At 40.2% G+C, this 21,697-nt stretch overlaps 1 protein-coding gene across 14 annotated transcripts in view; it reads left to right on the top strand.

The window, feature by feature from the left end:
• Crem (cAMP responsive element modulator) overlaps positions 1-21,697 on the top strand; it is a 78,626-nt gene that overhangs the window by 9,380 nt on the left and 47,549 nt on the right. For 11 of the 14 annotated variants that reach the window (XM_050152568.1, XM_050152566.1, XM_050152561.1 and 8 more), the window contains exons 2-3: positions 7,303-7,403; positions 10,777-10,894. In XM_050152568.1, the coding sequence (XP_050008525.1) occupies positions 7,360-7,403; positions 10,777-10,894 (162 nt within the window). In that variant the 5' untranslated portion in view covers positions 7,303-7,359. Of the gene's footprint in view, positions 1-7,302; positions 7,404-10,774; positions 10,895-21,697 lie in introns of those variants that run through there. The other 3 variants (XM_050152559.1, XM_050152577.1, XM_050152575.1) reach the window with 3 other exon arrangements.

The raw sequence follows: 21,697 nt of genomic DNA, 5'->3' as shown, positions 1-21,697 counted from the left end.
TAAGCGCACCTTGGGGTGCTTACACACATCATTAGAAATGGGCTAGCCCAGGTGCGAGAATTAGCCTGTAAGGGCTAGAGTTCATGGGCCAAGCAGTTCTTAAATGAATACAGTTTGTGTGTTGTTATTTCGGGCATGAGCTAGCCAAGCGGCTGGGGTGTTGGGGACGCAGCCCCGCCGCTCTTATTTCAACAGTGCTCTTCATGGATGTTTATGGGTGCTGACAGAGCATTGTAATTAATTGAAGCTTTTATGCCAGGGAGTGAAAACAAAGCGACATATTGGTGCCAGGTGAGCTAAGTGCCAGGCGCTGTTTCTGTAATCAAGTTTTCATGGTCATGGTACACAAGTCCCCACCAAATGTTTTCAGAAACCTAGATCTAGGAAAAGGAATTTTTGAACTAAGGTTTTGTACTTAATAGAAACTGTTATTTGCCCAATGCATATGACCAGAATTCAGGATACTCACGCAGGAAGATTACTGCCAGTTTGTGGGTATTCTGAACTACAGAGAATCTGCTTGAAATACCAAAAAACAAAACAAACAACTCACACACAACTCCCCAACTAGGAGTGTACTTTAGTGATAGAGTGCTTGCCTAACCTGCATTAGGCCCTAGGTTTAGTCTCTAATACTACATATACAATCACACATAAAAACAATTAAAAATTTCAAATCATGCATGGTTCATACTGAAATAAACTAGGAACTCTGCTTCAACAAATCCTCACAAAGTCCTTCTGAACCATTCTTTAACCCCTCAGTGCCCTTATAATGAGCTTTAAATGTCCCACAAATCGCTAAAGTCAGTATGCTTAGAACTTAGCATATTTGTCCTTAAGATGAAGGGAACTATGGGTAATTTCAGGCGAGGAAATAGCATTTCAAACAGTGCTGTGGCCAAATGAAGCGGATTGCAAGAAGTTGAGAGGTTTGAATGAGGTGTAGGAGGGAAGGACTTAACTCCCTCTTGCCAAAATATGACTAGGGTGGTAGCTAGAAGCACGGCAGAGTGAACAAAGTTGAAGGGACGATGACATTAGGAGATAGAATTATCATAGAATTATCAGGACTGAACAGTGATTCTAATCCCACATTCCAAGAACAGCTGGATGTAGTGTTATTTCATTTGTATTTTAATAAGTAAAGCTGGCCTGAGGATCAGAGAGTAAAACAGCTGCATTGATGAGCCATGCAGACCAGACAGTGATGGGCACACCTTAATCCCAGTAGCCAGGCAGACCAGACAGTGATGGCACACCTTAATCCCAGTAGCCAGGCAGACCAGACAGTGATGGCGCACACCTTAATCCCAATAGCCACACTAGTTTACTGTAGAAACTGAGCTGTAGTGGTGCATGCCTTTAATCCCAGAACTAGAGAGGATTATAAAATGGGAGGAGACAGCTCTCAGTCTCAGTCTTGTTCTGAGATTCCTAGAGGCAGGATCGCCATTTTCAGACTGAGGTATATGTAAGAGTCAGTGGCTGGCTGCTTTGTTTTTCTGGTTTTCAGGTTGAGCCCCAATCTCTGTTTCTGGGTTTTAATTAATCGTGCTACAGCTGGACATTTCAGGTTCAGTGATGTGGCTGCAGAGAATGGATATTTGGTAAGTGTTGAGCTCACAGAGCTCATAAGGGGTAGAACTCCAGTTCATACTCCATCAACTCACAATGCTCTTTACCCAACTCCATCAGTGTTCTGAACTGGTCAGCCACATTTCCACCTCAGGAACTGGGGACAAAGGTACAGTGTGAAGGGAGAGAACTGCTAGGGTTCTGAGTCGATAGTTCTGCCAGTCAGTGAAATCAGAGTACAGCAGGAGACAACTTCCGGATGGGGAGGGAGCTTTGGGTTAACTTTGAACATGTGTTTGAGACCTGTGAGCCCACCAGAGACACCTGGCAGATTCTTGGGAGCCTGATGTTCGGAAGAAGTGTAGTTTGAAGTGAAATTTGAGAATCATCAAACGAAGATGAAATGGCCTAGGAAGTGTGTGGAGCATTGCTGTTCATGGAGGCCTGTGTAAAACTAACCTTGTTTGTTTTGTTTTGTTTGTTTGCTTTTTGAGACAGTCTCACTGTATAGCACAGGCTTGCCTGGAACTTGCTACTTAGACCAAGCTAGCATTGAGCTCACTGCCTTCCCAGTGTTAGAATTAAAGACGTGCACCACCACACCGAGCTGTAATGCCAATTTTTAAAATTTATTTATTATGTACACAATATTCTGTCTGTGTGTATGTCTGCAGGCCAGAAGAGGGCACCAGACCTCATTACAGATGGTTGTGAGCCATCATGTGGTTGCCAGGAATTGAACTCAGGACCTTTGGAAGAGTAGGCAATGCTCTTAACCTCTGAGCCATCTCTCCAGCCCCCTAATGCCAATTTTTTAAGAGTGGATCAACAGATGTGGTTTATACAGGCTCATGCTTGTGACCTCAGCAGCAGTTGGGAGGCTGAGGTCGGAGGATCATAGTGAGTTTGAAACCAGGCTGAGCTAGAGTGAGATCCTGTTTCAAGTGTTTATTTTATTTTATTTTATTTTGTGTGTAGGTGTTTTATTTGTGTCTATGCCTCTATGTTATGTGTATGCCTAGTACCTTCAGAGGCTTCAGAGGCTTTCAGTTCCTCTGGGACTGGAATTATGGATGGTTGTGACCACCATGTGGGTTTTGGGAAGAGAATCCTGGCTTTCCGGAAGAGCAGCCAGTGCTCTTAGCCACCAGGCCATCAGTCAAGCCTCAAGATCTTGTTTCAGAACCAAAAATCAAGACAGAACAAAGGGCTGAGTGATGTGGAAGAAAAAGCAGAAGGTAGTGTTACACAGACTTCAAGAGGGTTAGAATTTAAGCAAAGTGGGGAATGCTGAAGAGGCATTAAGGGAAATGGAGCCTAAAAAACATCCTATAGGTTTGGCAACTTGGTAGCTAACCAGAGAGAGCATCTTAGAGAGAGGGTGGAATGAATTATTTCTCTGATAATTCCATGCCAGAATCTAGTTTGTTATTGAGGCTAATCTTTTGTCACACTTGCGATGCCAGGAAGCTGGTCACAGTGCTGACTGCCGCTAGGAAGAGGAAGTGAGTGGCTGCGCCTAAGTTTCACTGAATACCTTTTCCTCATATTTTTTCTTTTACATTGTGATGTTTTCTTTGTTGTCATTTTGAGAGTCTCACAGTTTAGTCTTAGCTGGCCTGGAACTTGCATTTAGACCAGAGTATCCTTGAGCTCACAAAGATCTGCCTGTCTCTACCTCTCAAGTGCAGAGATTTTTTTTGTACCCCCCCCTTGCTTTAGAAACATTTATGTTTTTCAGTCTGGGCAGGGTAGCAAATATCTTTAATCCCAGCACACTGGAGGCAGGTGAGTCTTTGTAAATTCAAACCCAGCTGGTCTATATAGTGAGTTCCAGGTAGTGAGGTCTACACAGTGATACTTTGTTTCAACAACAAGCAACAGCTACAGAGTATATCATTTATTCAGGACAGACAGAATGGTTTAGTGGGTAAAAGTGCTTGCTATCCATGCCTGATGATCAGACTTTAATTTCTGAATCTTATACTGAAAGGAGAGAATTGATTCCACAGAGTTATCTTCTGACATCCACTTGTCCACCTCCTCATATAAAATAATAAAACTAAAAATTAAAAAGATATTATTTGATGAATTATAATATTTTGTAGTGAAATATAGGTATCAGTTATTTTTTATTCTGTTGTCCTGTGATCAGATATTATCATTATTCTTTGTTTATATATTTGTTCCTGCTTTAGACTGCAGACTCTTGGAGAGCAGACTGTCTACACTCTGCTCTCCAGTGTCGCCAGGATTTTGCATAAGAGCTTGACATGTAACAGATAATGATCACTATTTAATGAACCAATGGTTCCTATCCTTTCTCTTGGTTATAGGAATTTTAAAGAGGATAAGATGTTTCCTCATGAAATGCTAGCATTATATAATTAACAGTAAGGGTTAATATCAAGGAATGGTGCCCTTTGTTATTAAAAATTTTATATTAGTATTATTGTGTGGGGGGGGGGGTTGGGGGGGCTTGTATGCCATGTTTTTAGATCAGAAGACAACTTTGTCAAGTTGGTTCTCTCCTTCTCCCTTTACATGGGTTCTGGGGATTGAAGTCAGACCACCAGGCTTATATAGCAAATGCCTTATCAGTTAAGCCATCTTGTCAGTCCTTCATTATTTTTATTTAATATGTATAGGTGGTTTGCCTGCATGTATGTCTGTGTACTATGTACAAGCAGTACCTGGGGAGTCCAGGAGAGGGCATTGGCTCGTCTGGAACTGGAGATTGGAGTTTATAGTTGTTAGATACTGTGTAGATGATGAGAACCAAATCTGGATCCTTTGGGAGAGCAAGTGTTGTTAACTGATGAGCCTTCTCTCCAGTGGATCGCTTCAGTCCTTTTAATGCAGGGGTGTCTTGTAGCTCAAGCTGGCCTTGAACTCCCTGTGTATCCAAAGAATGTTGAACTCCTGATTCCCCTACTTCAACCTCACCAGTGCTGGGATTACAGGTGTATGCAAAAGAGTGGCAAGCCAGCCCGCCTTTAATCCCAGCACTCTGGAGGCAGAGACAGGCGGATCTTTGGGAGTTCGAGGCCAGCCTGGTCTACAAGAGCTAGTTCCGGGATGGTCACCAAAGCTACAGAGAAACCCTGTCTCGAAAAACCAAAAAAAAAAAAAAAAAAAAAAAAAAGAGTGGCAAGCCTGACTGTTGTCTGAAGTTTCAAAGAGGCCCAGAGTTCTGGGAGCAGTGTACCCATGACTACACCCTGAATTGCTGGCATTCTTTCTAACTCTGAGATGAAGTCTTAGACATTTTGGTCTTTTTCTTTATCAGTTTTACCATATTTTACAATGTCAAATGTTTAGAAGTAAAAAAAAATGGTTAAATTAAAAAAAAAACATTTATCATGCTGAATGTATCCCTTTAAATTCAGTACTTGGGAAGCAGAGACAGGCAGATCTCTGGGTCAGGCCAGTTTGGTCAATACTGTGATTCCAGACCAGCCAGAGTTGCATAGTGAATCTTATCTAAAAAAAAAAGTTTTATTTATGTGTCTCTGTGTGAGTATGTACATATGTGTACTGATGGTGAAGACCAAAGGAGAGCATTAGATAAATTCCTTGTAGCTGGAGTAACAGGCAGTTGTGAGCCACCCAATGGGCAGGAACCAAACTCAGGTCTTTGAAAGAGTACAAGTACTCTTAGTCATTGCGCCATTTCGTGAGCCCCTCTCTTCAACCCTCCTCCGCCTTTATTATTATTATTTTTTAGACAGGGTTTCTCTGTGTTAAAGTCCTGGCTGTCCTGTAACTCTATCTATAGATCAGGCTGGCCTTGAACTAACAGGGATCCTGCTGCCTTTGCCTCCTAAGTGCTGGGATTAAAGGTGTGTGCAACCCTGCCCAGCCTATTTCTTTCTACAGTTATTTTGTGTGTGTGCACGCGTGTGCGTGTGTATACACATATATGTTTGCATCTGTGAATGCCTGAGACAAGGCATATATGAAGGTCAGTGGGAATCTGTTCTCTTGTCTTTGCATCGGTTTCAGGGATTGAACCCAGGCCATTAGGCTTGGCAGCAAGTAGCTTTACCAAATGAGCCTTCTTACATGACTCTAAAAATATTTTACTTACTTAGGCACCAGCCTGTGTGTTTGTTTATTCGTCTGTTTTTTTGAGACAGGGTTTCTCTGTGTAGCTCTGGCTGTCCATACCAGCCATTTAAAGTGACTGAGAGGAAGTTTTTGGATGAAGTGGTAGTTTAGAGTGCAGGCTGGTCCTGTACTGCACACCTGTAGTCCCAGCACTCAACACAGAGGTGGGAGGGTCTCTGTGAGTTCAAGGCCAGCCAGGGCTGACTAGTGAGACCATTTTTCAAGAGAAAAAAATTTTCTGCCAAAACTCAACGTTGAATTTAAGGTAAAAGAAAGTGGCTGAAAATTTTATTGCAATGGAGTGAAATTTAAGAAAATGATAAATTTAGTCTGGAGAGATGGTTCCAGCAGTTAAGAACACATACTACTCTTCAGAGGACCCAAGTTTAAGTCCTAGCACCACATTCAGGGGATCTGACACCTCTGGCCTCTGTAGGCATCTATACTCTCTAGGGGGATGGATACCACACTTAGAAAATAGAGCTAAGTTTCTAAAAAAAGGTAAAATGATAAAAATCATTACCTTTTTGGTTTTTATTTATTTAAAAAAGAAAACTATCTTTTTTTTCATTACACATACCAATCCAAGTTCCCACTCCCTCCCTTCTTTCCATTCCCTCCATTTTTTCCTCCCCACTCCCCATCCCATCCTCAGAGAGGGTAAGGCACATTGCTTTGGAGAAGGTTCAAAGCCCTCCCTACTGTATATATCTAGGCTGAGCAACGGTTCCATCCAAAGAGAATAGGTTCCCCCCCCAAAAAGCCAGTACAAGCAGTAGGGATAAATCCTGGTGCCACTGCCAGTGTCCCCTCAGTCTGCCCCAGCCATGCAGTTGTCAGCCACACTCAGAGGGACACTAGTTTGATCCTATGCTGGTTCCTTCCCTGTCTGGCAGGTGTTGGTGAGCTCCCATTAGCTCAGGTAGACTGTGTCAGTGGGTGTCCCCATCATGGTCTTGACCCCTTTGCTCATATTCTCATTAAGTTTATGAAGTTGCGTTTGCCTTTGTAAATAGTGGATAGCTGAGTGTTATACTGAGTGTGGGATTAGATGGTACTGCTTTCATTCCAGTGGATCTGAGTAATCCAGTGTAAGTCGTATGACTCCTTCTTCCTAGGAAGAGAAGAACATTGAGTAATGAATTGATAAGGCTTTTTTTTTTGTGATTGTTGTTTGTTTTCTTAGATGCTTTCACTATGGAACTCTGGGTGGTCTGTGACTATATAGATTAGGGTGGCCTAGAAGTCAAAAGAGTTCTGCCTATCTCTGCTTCTCAAGTGCTAAGATTAAAGATATGTGCCGCTATACCAGATATAATGGTGCATACCTCTAAGCTAGCACTTGAGAGGCAGAGGCAGTCAGATCTCTGTAGTATGATGCAAGCCAGCCAGGGCTACATAGCAAGTTCCAGGCCAGAAAGGGCTAAAGAAAAAAAAACCCTGTCTCAAAAATGATAAAAAGGAGAGAGAAAGAGAGAGAGAGAGAGAGAGAGAGAGAGAGAGAGAGAGAGAGAGAGAGAGAGGGAGGAAATTTCTAGTTCAGCACTGAGAGATTTAATTTTTTAAAAATAAACTATTATGACCTCCTAATTCAACATTGTGATTTTACTGCAGGATAAATAAAGAAGAAAACAAGGAAGGAGCAAAACATTAATTACACATGTAATAATAATGAGCAAATGTGTCAGGAAAAAGTATATGAGGACAAATGTAAGGTAGGTGGATATGTTTCCCTCTTCTTTGGAAAGTCTTGCCTAGAGCCAAAAGTTCCAGTGATAAGAAAATTAGTGGTGTCTGTGTACACACATGTCTTCATGTGTTCATATATCTATGTTGTCAAATGTTTAAATATTTGAGTCTATGGGGGACCCATTCAAACTATCACATCTGGCTTTTATATTTTTCTTTCTTTCTTTCTGTTTGTTTGTTCAAATTGATTTTTATTGAGCTCTACATTTTTCTCTAATCCTCTCCCTGCCTCTCCCCTCCCCTTCAACCCTCACCCAAGGGCCCCATGCTCCCAATTTACTCAGGAGATCTTGTCTTTTTCTACTTCCCATGTAGATTAGATCTATGTATGTCTCTCTTAGTCCTCATTGTTGTCCCAGTTCTCTGGGATTGTGAATTGTGGGCTGGTTTTCTTTGCTTTATGTTTAAAAACCACTTATGAGTGAGTACATGTGATAATTGTCTTTCTGTGTCTGGGTCACCTCATTCAAAATGATGTTTTCTAGCTCCATCCATTTGCCTGCAAATTTCAAGATGTCATTTTTTTCAGCTGTGTAGTACTCCATTGTGTAAATATACCACATTTTCCTTATCCATTCTTCGGTCAAGGGGCATTTAGGTTGTTTCCAGGTTCTGGCTATGACAAACAAAGCTGCTATGAACATAGTTGAGCACATGTTCGTGTGGCACGATTGAGCATCCTTTGGATATGATACCCAAAAGTGATATTACTGGGTCTTGAGGAAGGTTGTTTCCTAATTTTCTGGAAAATCACCACACTGACATCCAAAGGGTCTGTACCATCTTGCATTCCCACCAGCAATGCAGGAGTATTCCCTTTACCCCATAACCTCTTCAACATAAGTTGTCATCAGTGTTTTTGATCTTGGCCATTCTTACAGGTGTAAGATGGAATCTCAGAGTTGTTTTGATTTGCATTCTCTGATGACTAATTTTCTCTTAATAGAGTAAAACTTCCTGTAATATGATTACCTTATAGAAAGATACCATATATAAACCATTACCATAACATGAGTTCAGAAGTAAAAATATAACAAAAGTTAAGTTATTCCTTGAACAGTGATTTTTCCCATATTGCTAACTGAGGGTCTGAGGATATATGTCAGTGGTAGAGCACTCCCTGGCATGCATATAACCCTGGGCTCCCCGTCTTAGAGCTTTAAATTGGATGAATGAATGAGTAAATAAATAACTGGGAACTGGAGGAAGGTACTCAATTCTTACTGATTCTACTTAGCTGGGAGACTTGTTTTTAGAAGCTGCCTGCTGCCAACAGATTCAGGTACATAATTATAACATAGTATAAACAATGGGGAAGGAAATCTTCCATATCACATCACAGCATAAAGCTGGTGTATTAAGACCTGAGGATTACTGATGCTGAACTTTTCCTGTAGTATTTCACCTAATGCTGTTGTTCATACTAAACAGAACACTTGTCAAGAAAACAATTATGTGGTTGTTTTAAGTCATAAAAATTACGTTTGTTATTGTTTGTTGTGTGGAGGTCAAAGGACCACTTGCTTGTTTTGGATTTCTTAATCTACCCAGGGATTGAACTCAAATCACCAAGTTTGGCAGCAAGCACTAAACAGCCAATTCCTATAAAATACATTATTCCCTTAACATCTTTTGTGTTCATTGAGCACAAAATTATGTCAGAGCATTAAGACTCTATTACTGAGCCTATTTCCTTTGCCCTTTTTCCTTTTTAGTTGTTTTTATTTATTCTTCTCTCATATAATATATCCTGACTGAATCCTTCCTTCCTCCCATTCTTCCCAGTTTCTCCCAGCTCCTCCCTGTTCCCCCAGATCCACTGCTCCTCCATTTTTATTTAGAAAAGAGCAGGCCTTCCAGGGATATGAACAGAAAGAACATGGCATAACAAGATGCAATAAGACTAGGCACTAACCATTATGTCAAGGTTGGACAAGGCAACCTAGTATAGGATTCCCAGGATCAGGCAAAAGAGTCATAAACACCTTCCCTCCCACTATTAGGAGTCTCACAAAAACTCCAAGCTAAACAAACAGCCACAGATGTATGTAGCACAGACCAATGAAGGCTTTGTGATTACTGCTCCAGTCACTGCGAGCCCCTATGAGCCCTGCTTAGTTAATTCTATGAGCCATGTTCTCCTGGTGACCTCGGCCCCTCTGGCTTCTACAATCCTTTTTCCCCACTTCTGTTGGGTTCCCTAAGCTCTGCCCAATGTTTGGCTGTGGTTCTCTGTTTCTGCTCCTATCAGCTGACAGAGGAAACCTTTCTGATGATTATTGGGCTAGGCACCAGTCTATGAGTATAGTAGAATATTAAAAATTATTTCATTGCTTTTATTTATTTTTTTAATGCAAGTAGTGTTTGATTTTACCCTATGTTTCTGGGCCAGGCAGCTTCCAGTTTCTGACTATCTAGGCAGTATCAGGCATGGGCTCAAGATTTTGTGGAGAGTTGGTGTACCAGTCCTACCACTGGAAACTTTGCCTAGTTACAGATGACTGGTTCAGGCTCCATATCCTCCATTACTAGGAGTCCTCACTAGGATCACCCTCATAGGTTCCAGGAAGGTTCCAATCTGTCCTGTTCTCATCCCCACCCACCCCCAGTCCACCTGAAAAATCTGTTTTATTTCCCCTTCCCAGGGGAGTCCATACATTCCCCTAGAGCCTCCTTGTTACTTAGCCTTTTTGGGTCTGTGGGTTGTAGCATGATTATCATTTTATTAACAACTAATGTCTACTTAGAAGTGAGTACATACTATGTTTTTCTGCGTCTGGGTTACCTTAGGATGATTTTTTTTCTAGTTCCATCCATTTGCCTGCAAATTTCATGATGTCTTTTTTATTTTTAACTGCTGAGTAATAAATACTCTATTGTGTAGATATACTACATTTTCTTTATCTGTTCTTCAGTTGACAGACATCTAGGTTGTTTCCAGTTTCTGGCTATTATGAAAAAAGTCACTATGAACACAGTTGAGCAAGTGTCCTTGTGATGGGGTAGAGTCTCCTTTGGGTATATTCCCAGGAATAGTGTAGCTGGGTCTTGAGGTAGATTGATTGCCAATTTTCTGAGGAACCACCATATTGAATTCCATAGTTGCTGTATTAAGTTTGCACTGCTGCCAGCACTGGAGGAGTGTTCCATTTCTCCTCATCTGCCAGCAAAAGCTGTCACTTGTGTTTTTGATCTTAGCCATTCTGACAGGTATAAAATGGAATCTCAAAAAATAGATGGATTCCAGAAGTGAATATCAGATAGCTAGGTAAAAACAGTAGCCATGTTTCTAGATCCTTCAGTTATTGCCTTAATGTGTTTTTCTTTTTGTTTTTTTAGGCAAATGACCATGGAAACAATTGAATCACAACAGCATCGAAGTGTAACACATGCTGGGGCAGAGCACAGCTCTGCTCATATGCAGACTGAACAAATTTCTGTTCCTACTCTAGCTCAGGTAGGCCACAGGCAGGCACTGATAAAAGTTAAAATGAGTAGAAATGAGAATTGTATGAAGATTTTTTTCACTTATCTTAAACTCTCATATTTATTTATTTGACTGATGAGAAGATATTTTTGCACTGTAACATAGTCTTGGTAGTACCCTGACCCCCGCTGCTCCTAGCAATGTGGGAAGGAAAGAAAAAGACTTCTTTGTAGCATGTAAACTCCCAAGTTATTACTTGACTGGTTTGCTAATTCCAAATATATATAGTTCTAATATCATATTTATAATGTTGGTGGGAATTTTCTATTTGCTCATTATATATTTAGTTTGATCTTTATTTTCCTATCAGTTAGATTTTGAATTTCTTATTAGTTCTTTTGAGATTTTTGTATACTATATTTTGATCATATTCACCCCTTTTCAACTGCTCAAGTTCCTTCCCAACATTGTGTCCTCTTTTTATAATTACATTTTTTTTGTGTGTGTGTGTGTAGTCCTGACTGGCCTGGAACCCACCATGTAGACCAGGCTGGCCTTGAACCCACAGAGTTCCACTTGCCTCTGCCTCCTGAGTGCTGAGATTAAAATCTCTTATCCTCTTTACCTTGACCAGTTGGGGGTCTCTATGTTAATTTCCATCTATTGCAAATAGAAGCTTTTCTGATCAGGGTTGAGAGATGCATTAATCTATGTCTATAATGATAAGTCATTAGGAGTCAATTTAATACCATGTCCATTTAACAGCATAATGGTAGTAAGTTCTTCCCTAGATACTATGACCTGTCTAGCCATAGGCTCTGGGCCTGACAAAGGTGCTGGGCACAGGTTTCAACTTATCAGCAGACCTTAAATCCAACTAGAAAGTGGTTGGTTGATTTTGTGGTTGATTTTGTGGTTGATTTTGTGATGTTCATGCCACTCTTATACCAGTGGCATGTCTTGTCAGGGCAATCATTGTGGCTTGTGTGGTTCATAAGTGGGTGAGATTGATTAGTTTTCCCCCCAGTAGTGTGAATAGCGCCTTGCTGCATTATGGAAGCTAGTCAGTAGGGATAAAGCTTTCAGGTCACTACTAGATTCTATGACTCCGGTATGTGGCTTTTTCAGCAATAGAGTCTTACTGTCACATTTCAGAGGGTAACAAATAACATTAGCAGTAATAGTTTGTAGTATGTGGGAGTCTGTTGTACTTACTAGTCAACAACTCAAAAGGAGATGATCCATTCCTAGTACTAGGGTTATCTTTACTGTTCTATTGCTGTGAAAAGACACTGTGATAAGAAAACTTATAATAGAAAGTATTTAATTGGGAGTTTGCTTATAGCTTTAGAGGATTAGTCCATGATTATCATGGCAGGAAGCATGGTGGCAGGCAGGATTTGGCAGGCATGGTGTTGAAACTGCAGCTGAATATTTTATATCCTGATCTGTAGGCAGCAGAGAGCTAGCCTGGCCTAGTGGGGATTTTTGAAACCTAAAAGCCCACTCCCAGTGACACATCTCCAACAAGGCCAAACCTCCTCATCCTTCCTTTTTCTGCTCTAGTTTGCAGAGTGAAAATGAGATAGTGGGGCCTAAAAATGAAGCAGATTAAATCTCATGCAATAGCCAAGTTTACTCAGAGCATTAGATAATTTATATCCGGACGAGTCACCTGAGTAAAGTATATATATAATCACAAGGACAAGATGAATGTGGCAAAAACTTATTTTTTATAGAGGCATATGAACCAGTAATAGCCACTTGTAATGAGTAATCTGAACTGAACTCACTTCTATCTACTATTCCTGGAAGGGTATGAAAGCCCATTCCAAGAACAACCATGCTATGGAGGAATAGAGGACACAAGACTGCTGCCTTGTTTACTTGGAGCTTTCTCACAAGGTCTCAGAAATCTCCCACAGCTTCACTCATGGACTGTGTTCTGACATCTTTCCTTGTTTTATTTATATTTTTCATTTTTTAGTTAAAAGCAGGATATCCAATGGTTTTGATTTGAGATGTTGTAGAGCAATCTAATTGTCATTTGATGCCCGAGTATCCTATAAGCAAGCAAATTATATTTGAATAGTGAAAGCATTGTGTGTAATACTGTGCCACCAAGAACAGAGATCCAAATTATGCCTAGACACACTATTCTATTGATCAGAAAAATCTAGAGAATATCTTGAAATGCTGTTCTGAAAAGCTATTCTGGTATCTGGTAAAACAAAAGTACATATATGCCTTCTAATAGGAATGCAAATTTTATAATGGCCGTTGCAAAGAGGAAGCAATTTAAATTCCAAGAAAAAAAATTAAACACAGTCTCTTCCTAGATGAATGAATGTGTCTATTACAGTATCAAGGTCCAGGCATAAACACAGAGTCATTAGTAAAATAACTTCTCCCATGGCCTGCAGGGCCTTAACTTGGCCCCACCTTGGCAGACTTGATTTCAATAATATGGTGAATATTTCCTTTTGCCCTTCAGTTTGAAGTTTGCTATCTTTCCTGGTGACTTCTGCTTTCTTTCTGACTTGATTGCCCAGGGCCAGAGGAGCTGAAGAGGGATCTATAATCTTTCAGTGGCTCCATTTGCAATGGCAGATGCATACCCCTTCCCAATTTTCTGGAGAAGTAAAAATAGGGCAAGTTAATGCTTCAGCTTGCTTATTTCCTTCTGCACTAAAACCATGAGTCCAGTGCTGGAAATCGTCCTACAACATAAGCAGAATCTGAAACTATATTTAAGGGTTTATGAACTAACCATAATAGATAAGAAAAAAAGCCAGTTCTACCTCTTGGGCTAATGAAAAGGAAATATTAATAGATTGGTAAATATCTGGACCATGAATTCCTCCTATACTGTTAGATGAGCCATCAATAAAATAAGAATCTGTCTGTGGAATAGAAAAAGGTTAAACAATTTTTGCTATCATAAATTTAGTTCTTATGAAAAAAATCCCATAGTTTGCCAGCTGGATATTGGTTTCCTATCATTCCATAGTAATTTATGAATGAAATTTGAAAATTTATAAAGTTCTGTAACCCTCTTAAAAACTGATTGTTAGTTAAAAGTAATATAATTGTCCGGCGGTGGTGGCGCACGCCTTTAATCCCAGCACTTGGGAGGCGGAGGCAGGAGGATCTCTGTGAGTTCGAGACCAGCCTGGTCTACAGAGCTAGTTCCAGGACAGGCTCCAAAGCCACAGAGAAACCCTGTCTCGAAAAAAAAAAAAGTAATATAATACAGCAAATATCTGTAGTACTTTTCTTGCCTCTCAAGATAATATGCAAAGACATGTCACCTCTCCTTCTAGAGTTTATAATATATATTGATTAGTGCATAAGTAGGTAAACATTTTGATTTTGCTGACATGCAGCTCCTGAGGCTGGGGACAAATTGGTAAACCAATCCCATCTTCATGCTGTGCCCTAGCTTGCTTACTGTAAAGTTAGCCTTTTCTTAGGCTCCCCTATTCCTTATTAAAAAGTGAAGAGAATTCAAGATTAGATAGATTGTCACATTCGCTACACCTCCTTCTCTGAGGGTCCCCACTCTCTTATCGCAGAGCTGACTTCAGGTCCCTGATTTGTGATGCCGCTTGTTTACTGCTCTAGTTGGCGGTGTGAACCAGGGATAGCGAGGCCTAAAAATGAGGCAGATTAAAGTCTCATGTAATAGTCAACTTTATTTAGAGCATCAAACAATTATTAACTCTGAGGGTTAATAAGAGTCACCTGAGTAAAGTATGCAATCACGAGGACAAGCTGCATGTGGCAAAGCATGTTTTTCTGTAGAGGCATATGAACCAATAATAGCCAGTTGTAAGAAAACCCTACATCTCGGAGGGTCAAAAAGCACATTCCAAGAACGACCTACGTTATGGAGGAGCAGAGGTTATCAGACTCTTGTCTTGTTTACTTGGAATTTTCTCATAGGGTCTCAGAAATATCATACAGCTTCATTCATGGACCATGTTGTGACACCTTCCTAAACAGCTCAACAACAAGAACCAGACATTCAAGTAGTCCACCACAGGAGCTTTTATTTGATAGTGTATGATATCTATCAGGGCATTGCCACCTCTACTAGAAAGAAAGAACCTTATTCTGTTTCCCAAGATGACCTAAAACTGAGAATGTAGTTACTGTAGGCTGGTCTTAAACTCAGTGTACTGCTGCTTCTGCCTCAATCACCCAAGTGTGAGCTACTACATCTGGCTTCAGTTAGGTCTGAAACTTCAAAATGGTTTCATTCAGAGAATGCTAATAATACTTAATGCCCCTTGATCAGATCCCAAGATACTTATATAAATAGATAATAAAACAAATACATTTATGAATTTATTGGTTTATTAAATAGTTAAGAAAGTAAATGTTTAAAAGAATACCTACTGACTCGGCATAGTTTTAAACACAGAGACTTGTAGCTTCTGACTTAAAATAAAGCTTTGGAGTGGTGTATCAGTTACTTTTCTGTTGCTGTGTTAAAACACCATGACCAACTTGTTTTGGGCATATGGTTTTAGAGGGATAGGTGGCCATGATGGCAGAGTGGAGGAAGTTAGCAAGTGGTGGGCAGGAGTGGTGCCTGCAGCAAGATATTGAGAGTTCACACCGTGAGCAAAGCACGGAACAGAGAGAGTGGACAGAGAATGGCATAAGTCCTTAAACTCTCAGAACCTGCCTTCAGATATGTACTTCCTCCAGCAAGACCACCTCTTAAACTTACCCCAAAAGTGCCTGCCCAAATGGGGCTAAGTGTTCAAAGATGTGAGCCTACGGGAAACATTGTTTCAAAGCACCGTGAGTAATGAGCTTTATAGGTATTTCAACAATTCCAGTACACATGAAGTGGTGGTAAATGATGTATACAATGCAAAAAGAATGGGACATATAGCAGAGGAAGTAGTCAGCTGACTAGGCACTCTTTATGTGATTTTCATTTGAGGTAAGTACAAGGGCTAGTAGTTTTTTAGGTGGGTGTAGAAAGAGAGGGAAGAGTATTCTGGGTGGAGGGAGGAATGTGTGCAAAAGTATAGTCAGCATATGGGAAACTATAAATAAACAGGATTTTGGGAGGTGGTCTACTGTCTAGTCTGGGAATCAGAACTGGTATGCCAACGGTTATAGATAGTTGAGACTTTAAAGTACCTTGTACTTTAAATACGCTTAAAATATTTTATATGCCCACTGTGTTTAGAATACTAGTAGCCCTGTGGAGATGGGGTTGAAAGTCAGTGAACTAATAGGCAGGCCATTACTAGGATTCTGGTGGAGCCATGGCCATGTGGGATACAGGAACTACTATAATTTTTCATAATTAAAAATGTATATTGTGTGTGTGTATGCATGTGTGCACATGCACATGTATCTGCAAGTACCAATGGAGGCCAGAAGAAATTATTGGGTCTCCTGGAATTGGAGTTACAGGCAATTGTGAGCTTCTCAGTGTGGGTCTGGGAACCAAACTTGGGTCCTCTGCAAAAGCAGCAAACATTCTGAGTTTCTGAGCTATCTCCAGCACCCTATCCCCAGAATCTTAAATAAAATATTTATTTATTTAGTGTGTGTATGTGTGTGTGTGCTGGCACACATAGGGCTAAAAAGTTGACTTGGCAACCTAGTTACCAAGCTTGATGACCTGAGTTGGATTCTTAGGACCTCCATGGTGGAAGGAGCAAACCAATACAAACAGCTGTCCCGCTAATCTCCCTTCACGTGTGCAGTGACACTGGAATGTCCCCCAAGACGCACACAAATAAGTGATAAGTAGATAAGCAAGCAGGAAATGAATAAGAAAATGAAAAATAACATAAAACTGTATTTTAGCATCTAGAGATGTTAATCATGTTATAATAATGTTGTAATCATTTTGACATTTTTGTGCATATCCTTCACTATTTTATCTATGAGAATAGAATAGAATGAAAAGTATTTTTTCCACTTTGGGTGTTTCTGTTTTATTTTGCTTTTAAGCTGTATTTCCTGGTCTCAAATTCTGCCATTTCTTGCTGAAGTCACAGTTGAAATAAACCCTTCTTTTTGCCTTTTCTTTCTTTTCTTTAAGTGCTGACTCACTAACTTCTGCTTATACCATTTCTCCAGAGACATCTGCTGAGCAGTCAGTAAACTAGGTCCCGCTCATTTTAAGTTGATAAATGTGCAGTTCTAAGGGACCATCAGTCTGGTGAACTCTAGCTGTGCAGGCCTCAGTCACAAATTGCTGAATAGGTTACCACTAAGCTGCCCCCAAAGCACTTGTAATTTATGCAATATGTATGTATGTATATTATATATATGTATATATATATATATATATATTTTGTGTGTGTGTGTGTGTGTGTGTGTATACACACGACGTGAGTTCCATGACACTCATGTGGAGGTTAGAGGACAACTTGATTCAGACATGTCCTAAGTCTTTATCCTCCTTTTTATTCTCATTACTCCATCTTAAGGAATCTATACTTTCAGTTTTCCTATCCTTTCTCCTTATTTAATTCTTTTATTCTATTAAAACCTAGTTTCTGGGCCACTGGGATGGCTCAGCAGATAAAGGTGCCTGCTGCCAAACCAAGCAATTGGACTTTGAATCCTGAAAGGAGAAAGCCAACTTCTTCAAATCATCCTCTAACTTCAATAAAATTAAATTTGAGGATGATAATTTAGACTTAAGTTCAGTTTATGAGCAGGATTAATCATTTAGGTCTTGTAGTATCTAAAACTACTATTATTATATAGTAATATATATTATATATGTATGTATAAATGAAAAGTTCAAGCCCAAAAGTATTTAAATCCTGTTACATGTGTCCAAAGGGGCTGATTATTCTCAGAAGTTTCTGATAACCAATAAAATTAAATTTGAGGATGGTAATTTAGGCTTCAGTTCAGCTTTGTATGGAGATTATTTATTTTCTTATGTGACCAAATCATCATTAAACCATGTGGAACTAAAAGTTGTGACCAAAATGCTCAGTGTCTTTTGTGTGTGATGTGGTTTGATCTCAGAAGCTGTGGCACTCCTGACCTTTCCAGAGCTTCTGCTCCTCAGGTCCTGAAGATCATATTTAAAAACCTGGAAATTGTTGATCTTGGTCTTTGCCTTAGGGCTCTGTACTGATGAGTGGAGAGAAGGACCCCACCAGGCAATGGCTGCACCGTTTTCATCTCTGTTCTAAGGTCAAATTGCAAGGTTTGTGTTGTGCCCTATGCCTATAATTCCTAGTACTTGGGAGTTGGAGGTAGAAGGATTAGGACTTCTAAGATCAGACTCTGTTACATAATGACTTCAGAGTCAGACATGAGAGTCTGTCCTCAAGAAATAAAAACTAGGGGGCTGGAGAGATGGCTCAGCGGTTAAGAGCATTGCCTGCTCTTCCAAAGGTCCTGAGTTCAATTCCCAGCAACCACATGGTGGCTCACAACCATCTGTAATGAGGTCTGGTGTTCTCTTCTGGCCTTCAGGCATACAAGCCAACAGGATATTGTATACATAATAAATAAATAAAAAAAAGAAAAGAAATAAAACTAGACCAGCAAGACAGCAAGGTGGCTTAACAGGAAGAGGCACTTATGATAGAATCTGACAATGTGAGTTCAACCTTCAAAACCCACAGGTAGGAGAGAGCAGACTCCCACAGGTTGTCCTCTGACCTCCATTTGTGTGCTGTGACATATGCATGCCCCCTTCCCCAAGGTATTTTGTTATTTATTGAAGCTATTTTCTTAAGTATATCTTCTGATACATAAGATTAAGAGCCCACCCAACTCTGAAAAAAAAAACTCATTAGTAATTTAAAGGATCTATTTTAAATAACCCCAAAAGAAACTCTTTCCAAAAATCAGAATGCTAAAAACCAAAAATACTACATATCTAAATAGCTTTAGTTATATTTACATACTCTGGAACAAGTGGCAATCCTCTTGCCTTAGCCTTGTAGGTGCTAGGATTAGAGCATGAGCCACCATACCCAGGTATTTAATTGTTTATTTTGTTTAGGGGTGTGTGTGTGTGTGTGTGTGTGTGTGTGTGTGTGTGTGTGATTTTGTCTAGATGGTGCCTATAGAAGGTGTCAGAAGTTGGCATTGGATCCCTTGGAATGAGAGCTACAGTTATTAGCCACCATGTGCGGGAGCTGAATCTTCTGGATCTTTTACAAGAACAAGTGCTTGTAGCTGTTGATCTCTCTCTCCTATTCCTTTAACCATTTTTAAAAATTGTATTTTATTTATTCATCTTGTGTGTTGGGGTAAATACAGAGGTCAGAAGAGTGTTCTACAATGTGGATCTCAGGAATTGCACTCCAGTTGTTAGGCTTAGCAACAAGCACCTTTATACACTGAGCCATCTTACAAGCCATGGTAATTTATTTTTTTAAAAATTTACTTTTTTATTAGTTTATGTGTGTGTTTGGGGGATGGGGAGATAGATGCTCACCTGTGTCCGCTCATGTGGCATCCAGAGGACTGCACTGGTTACAGGTATATTCAGGGTCACACCTGGATTTTTACATGGGTTCCAGAGATCCATACTCAGGTTCTCATTCTTACACAGCAAGTATTCTTGCCAACTGAGTCATCTCTCCAGCCCAGTTTTAGCCATTTGTTGTAAAATTGAACTTTTCTATCTTGGAACCTGAAACTGTGCCCATAAACAGGTCTCCTTTTCTTTTCCTCTTGCTATTCTACTCTACTCTCTGATTCCATGAAATTTAACTACCTACCTCCTAGACATAGAATTGTCTAGAATTTATCTCTTTGTGACTGGCTTATTTCATTTGTCATGATTTCCTCTAAGTTCATCTTTTTTCGAGACAGGGTTTCTCTGTAGCTTTGGTGCCCATCCCAGAACTAGCTCTTGTAGACCAGGCTGGCCTTGAACTCCCAGAGATCCACCTGCCTCTGCCTCCCTAGTGCTGGGATTAAAGGCATGCGCCACCACCGCCCGGCCAACTTTCCTTCTTTTTAAGGCTGTATAAAATATTCTATTGTATTTCTTTGTTATTATTATTATTATTTTGGTTTTTTGAGACAGCATTTCCCTGTGTAACAGCCCTGGCTGTCCTGGGACTAGGTCTGTACTCACAGAGATCTGCGTGCCTCTGCCTCCCAAATGCTGGAGGCACCACCACTGACTGGCCTCAGGTTTTCAATTTATGGTGTTCTGTTTTTCTGTTTTCAGCCTCTAAATATTTTAGATATTCCTTAAACACTTTTCCATCAAGACACATCAACAACTTTCCTGATCATTAAAGAGAATTTCATTTTAGTCCTTGAGGTTCATTGGATAACTCTTGAGATTTGATATCTCAGGCAGCAGAGTGGATAGAGCCTGCGGTCTGCTTGCTATATTGTGACATTCTCAGCTCTATTATGACATCACAAACCCCACCGTGAGGGAACCTAGCTACACACTGGAGCTGATCTACTAGGTGCTGATCGCATGCTGTGCTACAACACTGTGAGGTTTCCCTAGTATAAGTGTCATTTTTAGAATTTTTTTAAAAGTTCCAAAGCCAAGTGGAACCCTACCCTGATTCTTCAGATTAACTACTGTCTGTAGTGGGTTCTCAGTGGATGTGGTGGCATCAGCATAACCTATGCTTCAGACATCCTATAGAAGAAGATTATTCTTCAGGGGATCTGGATAAAAAGGTAAATCTTACCTGCCGTGTGTTCATTCTATATGCTGTCAAAGCCCCGGGAAAAAGCCTCAAATTATAAAGTATAACACATACCACCTTTATGTTTTTACCTTGTTTTGAGAAGATGCCTGTTTGATTTTTGGAATGAGATCTGTACAGTCTTAGCTCTCTCTCTGACTTTTGCCTTCTTTACTTGTAGGCTTTCTATGCAGATGTCCCCTCCCCTTTGGCACTGTTCCTGTGCCAGTGTCTCCTCCCCTTTCACATCAGATCACCATGCTCCTCTGCTGCATCTCTTTCTAATTCCTTGCTTTGATTTTTCTTGGAAGAATTGAGCACTATCCAAAACATTTGATTCCCCAATTGTTTTCTTCCTTTCTGACTTGGGAGGGCGGGACTTTGATTCTTTCTGCTCAGTCCCCACTGGCTGGGCACTGGCCTGTGAAACCCTGAGCAGGTACCCAGACATAGTGAATAGAAGAGAGAGTATATTAAAACATATTTTGCATTTATGTGAAATTTCTGGTTATAAAAATAGTTTTAGGGCAACCAGAGAGATGGTTCAACAGTTAAAAGTACTTGCTACTCTCCTCTCACCTCAAACACTTGTCTTTATTTTCACTTTACTACTTTCCATTGCGCTTAGGGATATTTCTCAAGTCATGGCATGCTTGCCTATCTGTAGTGATGAGGTGAGGAGGCCTGCTTTCCCCCTGGAAATAACAACACACAAACTGTATTCATTTAAATACTGGCCCATTATATCTAGCTCTTGGCTAACTCTCATATCTTGCTTTAAACCATTTCCAGTAATCTGTGTATCACCATGGAGTTATGGCTTACCAGGAAGATTCTAACCCACGTCCATCTTGGGCCAAAGCTTCATGGCGTTTGCCTATCTCTGCTTTCTTTCTCCCAGCATTCTATTCTGTCTTCCCCACCTACCTATGTTCTGACCTATCAGGCCAAGCAGTTTTCTTTATTAATTAACCAATGAAATAACAGAAACAACAGATAGATAGAAGACCCTCCTACATCACTTATCTGTTAACTTCTACCTAGACACTAATTCCCCAGTGTTTCCAAAGCTTTAGAATTCTTTTATGCCATAAGTAATTACATATGTCTACGGGTTCCTCTTGTGTTTTCTTTCTTTTTTTTTTTTTTTTTTTTTTTT

This window comes from Alexandromys fortis, unplaced genomic scaffold (assembly GCF_014885135.2).
Source record: "Alexandromys fortis isolate MF-2015 unplaced genomic scaffold, M_Fortis_MF-2015_v1.1 scaffold_54, whole genome shotgun sequence".
Classification (NCBI taxonomy): domain Eukaryota; kingdom Metazoa; phylum Chordata; class Mammalia; order Rodentia; family Cricetidae; genus Alexandromys; species Alexandromys fortis.
Note: the sequence above shows the minus strand (reverse complement) of the source record. Positions and strands in the feature narration are given on the sequence as shown.